Source organism: Xyrauchen texanus, chromosome 32, assembly GCF_025860055.1.
Source record: "Xyrauchen texanus isolate HMW12.3.18 chromosome 32, RBS_HiC_50CHRs, whole genome shotgun sequence".
Taxonomy (NCBI): Eukaryota; Metazoa; Chordata; class Actinopteri; order Cypriniformes; family Catostomidae; genus Xyrauchen; species Xyrauchen texanus.
The window spans coordinates 28,824,443-28,836,730 of NC_068307.1; the positions used below are offsets into that span (position 1 = coordinate 28,824,443).

General features: G+C 39.3%; 2 protein-coding genes across 4 annotated transcripts in view; both read right to left on the reverse strand.

Moving 5' to 3' along the window:
* Window positions 1–1,147: 1,147 nt before the first annotated feature.
* LOC127626130 (uncharacterized) lies at window positions 1,148–7,590 on the reverse strand. Its single transcript, XM_052101704.1, has 6 exons — window positions 7,502–7,590; window positions 7,167–7,247; window positions 6,978–7,090; window positions 5,213–5,380; window positions 3,865–4,091; window positions 1,148–1,703 (listed from the first exon to the last, which is right to left on the reverse strand). The coding sequence occupies exons 1-6, from the start codon at window positions 7,557–7,559 to the stop codon at window positions 1,535–1,537; spliced, it is 816 nt and encodes a 271-aa protein (XP_051957664.1). The 5' UTR covers window positions 7,560–7,590; the 3' UTR covers window positions 1,148–1,534.
* A 2,772-nt stretch (window positions 7,591–10,362) lies between these two features.
* The window catches only part of LOC127626102 (filamin A-interacting protein 1-like), a 92,148-nt gene continuing 90,222 nt past the window's right edge, over window positions 10,363–12,288 (reverse strand). For all 3 annotated transcript variants that reach the window (XM_052101659.1, XM_052101660.1, XM_052101661.1), the window contains one exon: window positions 10,363–10,811. In XM_052101659.1, coding sequence (XP_051957619.1) covers window positions 10,662–10,811 — 150 coding nt within the window. In that variant the 3' untranslated portion in view covers window positions 10,363–10,661. The remainder of the gene's footprint in view (window positions 10,812–12,288) is intronic.

Sequence of the window (12,288 nt, forward strand, 5' to 3'; positions counted from 1 at the left end):
GATACACATGACACACACTATACACATGACACACATGGTACACAGGACACACATGGTACACACGACACACGGTACAGACGGCACACACTATACACATGACACACATGGTACATATGGCACACAGGGTACACAAGACACACATGGTACACAAGACACACATGGTACACAGGACACACATGGTACAGACGGCACACACTATACACATGACACACATGGTACACACGACACACATGGTACAGACGGCACACACTATACACAAGACACACATGGTACACAAGACACACATGGTACACACGACACACATGGTACAGACGGCACACACTATACACATGACACACATGGTACACACGACACACACTATACACAAGACACACATGGTACACAAGACACACATGGTACACACGACACACATGGTACAGACGGCACACACTATACACATGACACACATGGTACACACTATACACATGACACACATGGTACACACGACACACATGGCACGATACACATGGTACACACGACACACATGGTACAGACGGCACACACTATACACATGACACACATGGTACACACGACACACATGGTACACACGACACACATGGTACAGACGGCACACACTATACACATGACACACATGGTACAGACGGCACACACTATACACATGACACACATGGTACACACTATACACATGACACACATGGTACACACGACACACATGGTACACACGATACACATGGTACACACGACACACATGGTACAGACGGCACACACTATACACATGACACACATGGTACACACGACACACATGGTACACACTATACACATGACACACATGGTACACACGACACACATGGTACACACGATACACATGGTACACACGACACACGGTACACACGACACACATGGTACACACGATACACATGGTACACACGACACACATGGTACACACGACACACATGGTACACACGACGACACATGGTACACACGACACACATGGTACACACGATACACATGGTACACACGACACACATGGTACACACGATACACATGGTACACACGACACACATGGTACACACGATACACATGGTACACACGACACACGGTACACACGACACACATGGTACACACGACACACACGGTACAGACGGCACACACTATACACATGACACACATGGTACACAAGACACACATGGTACACACGACACATGGTACACACGATACACATGGCACACACACTATTCAAATGACACACATGGTACACACGATACACATGACACAGATGGTACACACACTATACACATGGCACACATACTGCTGACAGACATTTAGTTATAACAAAATAACTCTGAAAGTGGATTCAAAATGATCCAGACAAATAATTAAAAAAAGCTAATCACACATTTACATACAAATATATTTACAATTCAGCTGCACAACAAATTCAGTACTAAAGTTTAAAATGATTCTAAAACAATTCAAGTACTCAGTCGACACTCCTCATGATGGAGGTTCTCTGGTTTCCACTGACGGCACTCGCTCATGTCATCAGAGAGAGTTTCATATGGTGTATTTTGGGCTGTGTGCTGATGTGACTGAACTTTAGTTCTGATGGGTCGGTTTGTGTTTGTGATGTTTCGTGCAGGATTTTCTCCAGCTCCTCTAAACACACACACACACCTCGACTCGACACCGCAGCCGCTTTAAACCTACAAGAGACAAATCAAATCAGTGAGAATTCACACAGCGTCATTTGTGGTCTTCTGATCTCGAAACGAAGTTTAAAATAACGTTGAGCGAATGTTTCAGTCCTCGTGTTCCTGTCACCTTTGAAGGAATGCAATGTGAAGATCGTAGAAAGTAGCACTGATCTTTCACGCCGCTGTCAGACAACAACGCCACTACAACATGGCTGCCATCTTGGTGGTTTTGGGTTGAAAGGACATGACAACAAAGACGTCATCGTTTTCAGATATCTCCATGTTCCCTGTCCACAGTACAATGTATCCACTGTAGGGCTGGGATAAACGATTATTTTTTAAACGATTAATCTAGCAATTATTTTTTCGATGTATCGATTAATCTAACGATTCATTTTTTCAGTCCGATTCGATTTCGATTCGATTAATCGACTTGTGACAACACCGGTAATACCGGTTTCATCGGGGGTGGGGGTGTATAAAATGTTAAAAAAAAACATTTGCCGGGAGTTTGATTGACTGGCGATCTGATCAATCAATCATAATACGCCATTTTTGTCCGACATAGTAGTCAGGAGAGAGAAGATTAACGTCGGTGGATTTGAATAATGGATTGTAGGCTACCGTACTGACGTCTTTCCGCGGTTAAAACAACAGTCCTTCTGATGTAGGCTACATTCATGTTTAGCCTATTTGATGCTATAAATGAACCAAGGAAAAGATGATCGGTTCACGAGCAGCTTTAACTGAGGCAATCTGTCACGACACATTAAAGAGCCACAAAATAGTAGGCCTATTTATGGTTTAATTTTCTTTGAATGACCAAATTTGAAAGTTGAGACTTTATTAAATGTTACCTGCTTGGTCCTGTCTGTCAGCGCGTTGTCAGTGTCCTCTATGTATTTTTCACGACATTCATAGCTATAAGCGCATTATTAATAGCTATAAGCGCATTATTAATAGCTATAAGCGAAAACTTTAGGTGTCGACAACGTATTATAGCCTAATCCAACATCGAGTGCAAAGTGGGGAGTTGAAAAAAAACTTACGGTGCTCTGTCATCTGCAGCTGCTCCCGGGTGGCGCCTCTTCAGGTGCTCGTGCATTGCCGTGGTGCTACAATGGAAGGCCATCTCCATTTTGCAAAGACGACATATCACGGAATTTCCTTTTAAATTAAAGAATTCCCAAACTTTAGAGGAACGAGTGCATGCCGCCTTGCACTTCTGATAGTCTGAGGAGCCACTCGTGTTACTACTACTCGCCGGCGCCGCCATCTTTGTTTTGGGTCCGACGAATCGACGCGTATATTTTGCGTCGACGTATTTTTTGCGTCGACGTCATCGATGACGTTGATGCGTTGTCCCAGCCCTAATCCACTGAAATGAATGTGTTTTTAAACTAATGTGTTTTAGTTTGTAATTACTTTAATAAAGTAGAAATCATGTTTACCGATTTGTTTACATGTTTACCAAGGCACATCTGTCATATACAGATTGTTACGACTCGTCTTTTCTTGGTGTGTCCTCCAAAAGTTACCTGCTGTTATGTGGTCATGATGTCAAACTTTATGGCCCTGATATACTTCATACGACATTGAAGAACGAATGTGTGTGACATCATTCAGAACTAAATCTGACCAAAAAGGTGTTTTAGTATCTGTGGTTCATAGCAGCTCGCCTGGGCGAAATTTTAGGAGAACTTCTAACCGGCTGCTAAACACCTCGTTACTGCCATTGGTCCACGTCATCGGTGGGTGTGACCTGAAGCTCCGCCTTGAGGCCGACAGCTCATTGTGTTTATGAGAGCACATTATTATCGAGCTGGTGCAAATGTACCAACTTCTGTACGATCTTTCACAAAGAGACCTTTTACAATAACATGCCATGTGATTTATTAGATTAATTAGACCACAAAAGAATCGATAAAATACTCTGAAGTGCAGCGAAAGCCGTTCACACATCTGTAAGGAATTAAATGAAGCATCCTCATATGTAAAGGCACTTGTAAACGCCTCCCGCTGCATTGTGGCGGGTATCTGAAAGTTCAGGAACAGTATACCTTCGCTCGACTGTTTAAAACGTCTTTTTACCTCTGAACGCAGAATGAAGAAGAGCTTCTCTGGAAGTCTGTCGGGGCATTTACACAGAGAAGTGTTTGTGTGTGTTCACCTGTGCAGTAGTTGTCGTGCTCTGCGGGCCGCGGGTGTGTGTTTCTGCAGTGCGGCGGTACAGAACTCCGCTAGCGTGTTGAAGCAGTGCTGCTGAAGTGTGTTGTGAATGCTCGTATCCCACTGCGGCAGCTCGCTGGTCAAACGACACGCCGACACGACAAACTCCAGAAGTATCTCCCATTCAGAGTTCTGTAGGAGCAAAACACCTCCTTCACGACACGAACGCTGAAATACAAACAAATCAAAGTTCAGCTGAAGAATGTAAGAAGTATTAAATGTTTAATTCTGCAGCACTAAAGCAGTTAAACTGAACAGTCACGATTGAACTGATCACAAGTGTCATATGCAGTAAATGCTGAATTAGTTTTATTGCACTGCTGATGCTTTCCCAACCGTTCTGGGCCTGGTGTCATTTAATGACTTTTGACACATTAAAATAATATATATATATATATATATATATATATATATATATATGTGTTGGTTTTTCTGGTATAAAAACCAACATATATATATATATTAACTGTATTAATACAGTTTTCTGTAAGTCTTTATATTAATCGGGTCAAACTGACCCGCAAGTCCTCATTAGGATCTTTTTTATAATCAAATGAAATGTTCAAATTGCCGCTGTTTCAGGCTGAACACCAGAAATTGAGTTAAATTAGGGGTTTAAAGTCTAATATGGGTCTAATTGACCCAGAAGAGTTTTTGGGCGGTTAATGCATGATTAATCACATATTCAGCCTGGAGTGAAGAAGTTTAATAGGTGTAAATAGTAAAGGATGAATCCATCTTTGCAAATCTTTTAAATGACATTTTCTGAATGACCAATACTGTGTTCCTTTAGTTAAAACCTTTAATTCTGTGAATTTATTACACTGGAGAAAAATCATTTTATTACTGTCTTGTTTTCTGTAAAAATATCTAAAGATTCTTAAAACAAGAGAAATTTGATAGAAGGAAAATTACACATGACACTAATTACACTGCTCAACAACAACTAAAAATATATAAATACAAACTATACTAGAAAAAAACTATTTGCCAACAAGTAAGAAACAAAACTCGATTCAAAGGGAAAACGAGTGTATTTTTCGTCCTCCGTTGGCGAATTGATTTGTCTTGTTTTAAGCATAAACCAAATTCTGTTCCATTTCTCTGAAAACAAGACTTCGTATCTCATCTCTAATTCAGGTCATGCATTCTTGATTTAGGGGAGTTTAGATCATTTAATCACAATATAAATCAAAATAACAGAGTACACCCGTGTTCTGTACTAGTTAAGCACTAGTTACTCCGAATCAATCGAGGGCAATCATCACATGTTGGGTTGAGTTTGGTACCTTGAAAGCCAGTAAGTGAGGCCGAGCTTTCCTGAAGCAGTGAGCGTCCCGGTTGGATCCGAGGCGTGAATATGGGATGGATCTGTACACACTGATCTTCTTCTGCTGCAGACCGTCCAGTAAGATCTTCAGGTCAGATGCGAGCGAGCTGGACACCATCTGAACCGACTGAGAACATCCAGAGACACGTTAACATCAGACAGTCATGAGGACGTTCTTCACATGATGACTGATGATGTCACACTAGTGGTAGGGCTGGGCAATTATGAAAACAAGTTAATCGAGATAAAACGATTATTGTGCCGGATTCCGTTTCGTTATATCTTTAAAGCATCCTTTATTAAAGTTCAGATAACACGGACGCGGGTTACGAAAATAAACTCAAACTGGCGGTCTCTGTGCGGTCAGCGGCGCGTCCGAGTTAACCGGGGAAGAGGTCGAATCTTCTCGCGGCTGATGACTCTGCGTTTGCTGCAGCTGGATTATAACGTGATGCTTGCGACGTAGTGAATCATAATATATGCATCACATTCACTGTGTGTCCTATCATGAAGAACATGATTAACAGCTCTATTAAGAAGAGAACGTTTGTTTTTTGTGAGTTAAAGATGGATCGACACTGTCCCATTATACACTGGAAATATGTTTGTGATTAATCTTTGTTTTCCAAAATATCATCTAAAACTCCTTTAAAACGATGTACGTTTACTTTAACAGCTATACTGCAGAAGATACAATAGTTATTGGGGAATGCTGAATACAATATTTAATCAGGGTTTGACATCAACTCTTGTCCGGGACGAGTGGATTTGTGAAGGGGCAAATGAAAGAGAATTTGACTTGCCCGACCAGACCAGCAGATTAAAGCATCAATAACAAAAAAATAACGACTATATTTGTGATAGCCTAGGCCTGTGTCACTCATTAGAAACATCTTATTCTGCTGCTGAAAGAGCACGTCATTATTCACTAGTGATCTGACAACAGCTGTTTGACTGACAGGTGGTGAATGTGTGTGTGCTGAACATGCTCATGCTAATGCATAGATGGAGTGGTGGTGGTGGTGTATTGGGCTAAAGCACTAAACTGTTAACCAGAAGGTTGTAGGTTCGATCCCCAGGGGTTAGGGTTAGTGTCCTTGAGTAAGACACTTAACTCCAGGTTGCTCTGGGGGGATTGTCCCTGTAATAAGTGCTCTGTATAATACATTGGTAATCAGAAGGTTGCTGGTTTGATTCCCACAGTCACCACCATTGTGTCCTTGAGTAAGACACTTAACTCCAGGTTGCTCCGGGGGGATTGTCCCTGTAATAAGTGCTCTGTATAATACATTGGTAATCAGAAGGTTGCTGGTTCGATCCCCACAGTCACCACCATTGTGTCCTTGAGTAAGACACTTAACTCCAGGTTGCTCCGGGGGGATTGTCCCTGTAATAAGTGCACTGTAAGTCGCTTTGGATAAAAGCATCTGCCAAATGCATAAATGTAAATGTAATGCACAACCTGAACAGTCATTGAGTTATTCCTTAAGAACTTGAAACCATTCTTCCATAATTAACGTGTTAGTTAAGTTATTTATTGTTGTGGCATTAAAGCTGGTATTGTGATAACGTCAAGCTGTTTTTGTACATGGCAGATCTTCTATAGATGAGCATCCGTGCGGTTAATGATGGTGATGAGCTACACCGTCCAGAGCAGATTATGATTTTTGCCATAATCGAGCAGCCCTAACCATCGGGGCGGAGTGTGTACAGGTGTGTCTCACCTGCTCGGCCAGTATGAGACTGTTGAGCAGCTGTTTCGAGCCGGACGTCTGACAGGTGTCCACATCATCTCTCTGAGGGTCAGTCGTCCAGCGTCTGTGTGAACCTGCGTCCACTGCACAGAACACAAGAGTCAGTTCATCGCCATCTGATGATCACATGAGGTGTGTGAAGTATATTTGGGAACTCACATGCACGCGTGTGTTTCCTGCGGCTCCTGGTGTCTGCAGCGGGACGAGACCCCAAAATATCCATGTAGGATCTTCTGACAGCTGCACACAAACACATCAGCCATTGAGAGGTTTAGGAAGTCTTCTACAGGTCATGCACACAGTTTGTGATGCTACACAGAAGTTTAGTTCAGGTGACATAAGAGTGATTCTAATGAATCTTTCACTAATTAAACAGTTAATGCAAACCATGAACATGAAAAACTCCATGATGCATGTATTATATCTCTGATCCCTCACACATGAAACGTGAACATACGTGACCTTAGCACGTGTTATAAATGTGTTATTCTCACCTGTGATTTTGGCTTGCGGTTCTGGGATCTGCATCAACACTGATCTCCGATCACACATTTTCAACTCTTTCTTCTCTCCCTGGAGTTCTTCAGTCTCAGCGTTTAAAGTGAAGCTAATATGCCCTTCAGAATCGCTTTTAAACCACAGAAGGGGAAACGCAAATAAATAAATGTTAGAGAAACTAGCGGGAAACTTTCTGAAATAAAGCCGTCTGAATGCGCGCGCTCAGAGCTCTTTCATTCGGTTTCACTCCGCCCACAACACTTACCGCTCAGGCGGGGCTTCAGTTTCACAAACCCTGATTGGTTCAAAGCTGTGACGAGTCTGAATTGTGATTGGTTTAACGCGCAGCGCTGTGCTATAAGAAGTGTGGATTGACAGTTTGAGTTCAATCGTGACTTCATATTGATATATATATTCAAGGTTTAATACTTCTGGTGTGAATTGTGTCTTTTATTATAATTTTTTTGTGTCCTTGCTTTTCTCCTATTTAAAGTTTCTTTCATTCTTAATCTCAAAGACATTATTATTTGCTGTTATGAAAACAAAATAAGTCTCTTAAAGCTCTGTAAATTTTTTTAAAAATATTTGCCTAAAAATTTTATATTCAGGAACTTCCTTAAAAATGTCTTAAAATGTTGAATACCTGTTAGAAGTGTTTAGTGTTAAATACTTCCATGCATTAGATGTGCATTTCAAACTTCTCTGTTCCTTTTAACCTAATAGGCTAATTGAGAGGAATTCAATCTAAATTTAAATGATAAATTACCTGCGGCCGAATCACAGCAGTGCTGATATAGGGCCGTATCGCACTCTTGCTGGTGTGATATTGCTTAAATATAATATATATATAGGGTTGAGGAGTAAAAGAATATGTGTATGGTGATTACATATTTACAATACACACTATTAGTAACTGTATGCCACTACAGTTACAATTTATATTATTGGTAATCAGAATACAGTTACTTACAAAAAGTATTTTGATTACTGAAGAGATTACTTTGCATGTTATTGTATTTGTTTCATTTAATATTTAGTCCTTTCAGGTGAAAACATTTATCCATATAAATGATCCGAAGTGCATCTGAACAGCGGTGAAACACTTTGATGTGTTACATTCATACGAGCAGACAGAGAAGCACGTTAGAAGTACGTTAGAAGTACGTTTGGAGCACAAGAAATAGAAATAAACCTTGTGTAAATTGTTAGCTTTATGCTAAGCTAAAATGCTATTTCTAGCATTTCTAGCACATGTGACCAGACACGATGATATTTATGATCAAGAAAATCCATGTTGGATCATAATTACTTTTTTCTAGTAAGATCTTTGATATTAGGGCAAAAATCATATTCATTTTTATATTGTTTTCCTGTAAAAATCGCAAAAAATCCTTTAAAAGTTTTAGAAACAACACTACGTAAGATATTTCAGTTCTTCAGAGAATGTGTTTTTAACACGTGTTTTTTGAGATTTTAGAGTCAAAACAAGTGAAAAAATCCACCAGTGCTGAAGAAGTAATCCAAAGTATTTAGATTACATTACTGACCTTGAGTAATCTAACAGAATACATTACAAATTACATTTTAAAGCATGTAATCTGTAGTGGATGACATTTCAAAAGTAACTCTCCCAACCCTGTATATATATTTATGGGTTAAGTTATATGCATGTATGTATTCAAGGATTATTAATCAGTGATTATAGGAACCAGAGGTGGTACAGTACCCAAAATATTCACTCAAGTAAAAGTTCATTTGTTGCTGTAGACTCAATTGTGTAACACCTCCTCAGTTCCAGTATAGTTTGGAGAGGAAAACCCAACACAAAATAAGCTCATGCCTCAGCTGTGCCAGCGGGACTGTGAATGTCTGTTGTTTATTTCCTGCATCACCGCTGCAGAGTCCTCATATTAATTACTCTGATGTCTTTATTGCTAAACCTTTCCTACAAGAGGATTTAACTGTTACATTTGTTGTTTTCAACTTTCCCAATCTTGTGTCGTAACAACCTTTCATGAAAACTTGCAGTTCAATGATGGTATAAACGTCCATGCTACAAACCATCAACAGATGTTATGAATCAGAGGTTTGGTCCGCTCGCGTGAAACTGAACCAGTGAGTAACTGTGAGCTCGTTAACGATCATCACACAAATCTCATCCTCATTAAGGGTTTGTTGTGTTGATGGTATTGTTCATGACACTGCTTCATTCTCATCCACTCTAAATAAAGTCTGGCGTGTTCGCGTTCATTAACATGCTAGCTGATTTAACCTGGGAAGAGTCCATCATAGGGAGCGAGAAGAGATGCTCCGAACACGTGCGCCGATGCACTGAAATATATCTGGTGTGTGGATGAACAAATGAAGATTACAAATGAGGCTTGCGTAATAAAAGCTCATCAGACACAGAAAAGCTCCCGCACGAAGGGTTCGTAACGATTCGACTGATGAACATGAGCACGAATTGCAGCTAAAGGTCAAAGTGCAAACTGTCAATCAATGCACTGATCAGAATTCGTTTACATTTGAAGCCAGAAGTGCCGCCTTGTACTTTACTGAACATTAAGCCTATCACAAAGCATTGTGGGCTTTTAATGAAAGATCATATATATATATATCAGCCAGTGACACCGCTGACATGCACAGACACAGTTTCTATATATTAAAGTTGTATATGTCAACGTTAGTTAATGCATTATGAGCTAGCAATCATTTAATAATCTGTATTCATGTTTAATGTCTCTAATGCATTTACTGATGTTAACAATATATATGTAACCTTTCCCCAATATATCTGTGCATTTGGAGATTGTTAATATGAAGTAATAATTCTGATGTAATCATGCTCATGTGCCGATGATCCCAAATATGTTTTTAATCTGATATGCAAGATATAAAAACAGTCATTTTATTAATATCCAGATCTCATACATCAAGTGCATCATCGCTCTCATATCAGCTGAATCACATTGATGAGTTATAGGGAATCAAAATAGCATATTACTATGTAATAACACAATTATGGGCAATAAAGAAGCTTTGTCTAAACAAACAATCCTACATGATTGTAATGGAGGTTTATTACAGTGTTCTGTGAATATAACTATAATAAATCTCATAACAGCACAATAAACAAACGTACAGTGATGTCACTGTTCATGATTGAGTGGGACGGTTCATCATGTTCAGATTGTTGGACACACATTTCCCAGAGTTCAGTGGGGTTTGGACGGCACTGCTTGATCCTTTGGATTTGGGTTTGGGAATTCTGGTGGGTCCAGAGCGCCGGAATGATTCCAGAGGAGTCTGTGATGATGAAAGAGAGCAAACATGACGAGATTTATTGGATTATATTGTTTCTAGGATTATTGACTTTAGCAGTTCATATGAAATGTCCTGCAGAATTATTCATCATCTTATATTACAAGTTTCATCCATTTCTTTAAATGCAAGTTGAGGATGTAGGTGTTGATCTGACCACAAGGCGGCGCTCTCAGACTTTGGCAGATAAACTCAACGGAGAACACTAGCAGTGCATACTGCATACTGCATACTGCATACTAATCTAAAGAATCATGACATCGGTACAACAGGATAGACATTTTAAGCTTGTGAATGGATATACAAACATTATTTTGCATTTTTTTATTTAATTCTGTCTAAAAATGTAACTTTTGCAGTCCACAGTGACTATGGAGGACAAAACCTGCAATAATAATAATAATAAATAAATACACAGACAAATAAATATGCATATCATGCATAAATACATATATAAATGAATGTGTGATATTTACAAATGAATAAATAGATTCACGATCAATGCAAAAGTAATACACTATAACACATATAAATGTTTGGGGGAATATAAATTGCTTTATTTCTTTACTCATTCATATATTTCTGTTTGCTGTTGTATTTATTTGCCCTTTGCTAACATGCTAATGACTCAACCTTCATGGGTGCATTTATTATATGTGTTTATCTCATTATCTTTATATCTCCTGCACATTTAATATTGATATATTTGTTAATAATTCATATTAATATCGCTGTAACTGCACACACCTGTCCTTTACTGTTTCCTATATATATGAATGATTTAACAGCAGCAGAAATGTTGGTATCTCATGAGAGTAAATCTGTCATTGAGGATCAGATTCATTACATTTACGACGGGTGTCCAGCTGGATTTGGGAAAACAGACGTTCCTTACAGCTGGGAGTTAAAGGACGAGGTTTGCAGATAATAACTGAAGAGTTATGTCAGCTAACGCTCTTATATAATCTGTAACAGAATGATATTTTAGGAACTTGATGTTCAAACATTAAAGTTGCTTTCAGGGGCGTTCATTGAGCCTCGTTTGGATTATGCTGCAGTATTCCGCTTTAGTGGCATTTCTCAAAAGATAAACTTCAGAAAGCTCAAAATAAAATATTAAGAGTAATAATAAAAATGCAATTCCATACTCGTAGGAAGCATTTTAGAGATCATGATTTTTGGACAGTAGAGAAAAGAGATTTCTTTAAAGTCACATGATGTACTACTCTAGACTGGCACACCGATGGCACAAGGGGCAGGGATTATAATATCTACTCTTGCAGGTTCAAATACCTTTTTATACTCCAGCTGGAATAAAGTCTAAAAGTCTTTAAAGAATAAATCATGTGAGAAGTTTAGAAACTGAATGTTTGATGTTAAACTCTCGCTTGTCTGTATTTTAAGTGTCGATTGTAAATGTGTTGTAAATAGGGTATTTTGCATTGTGCCCTGTGTACACGCC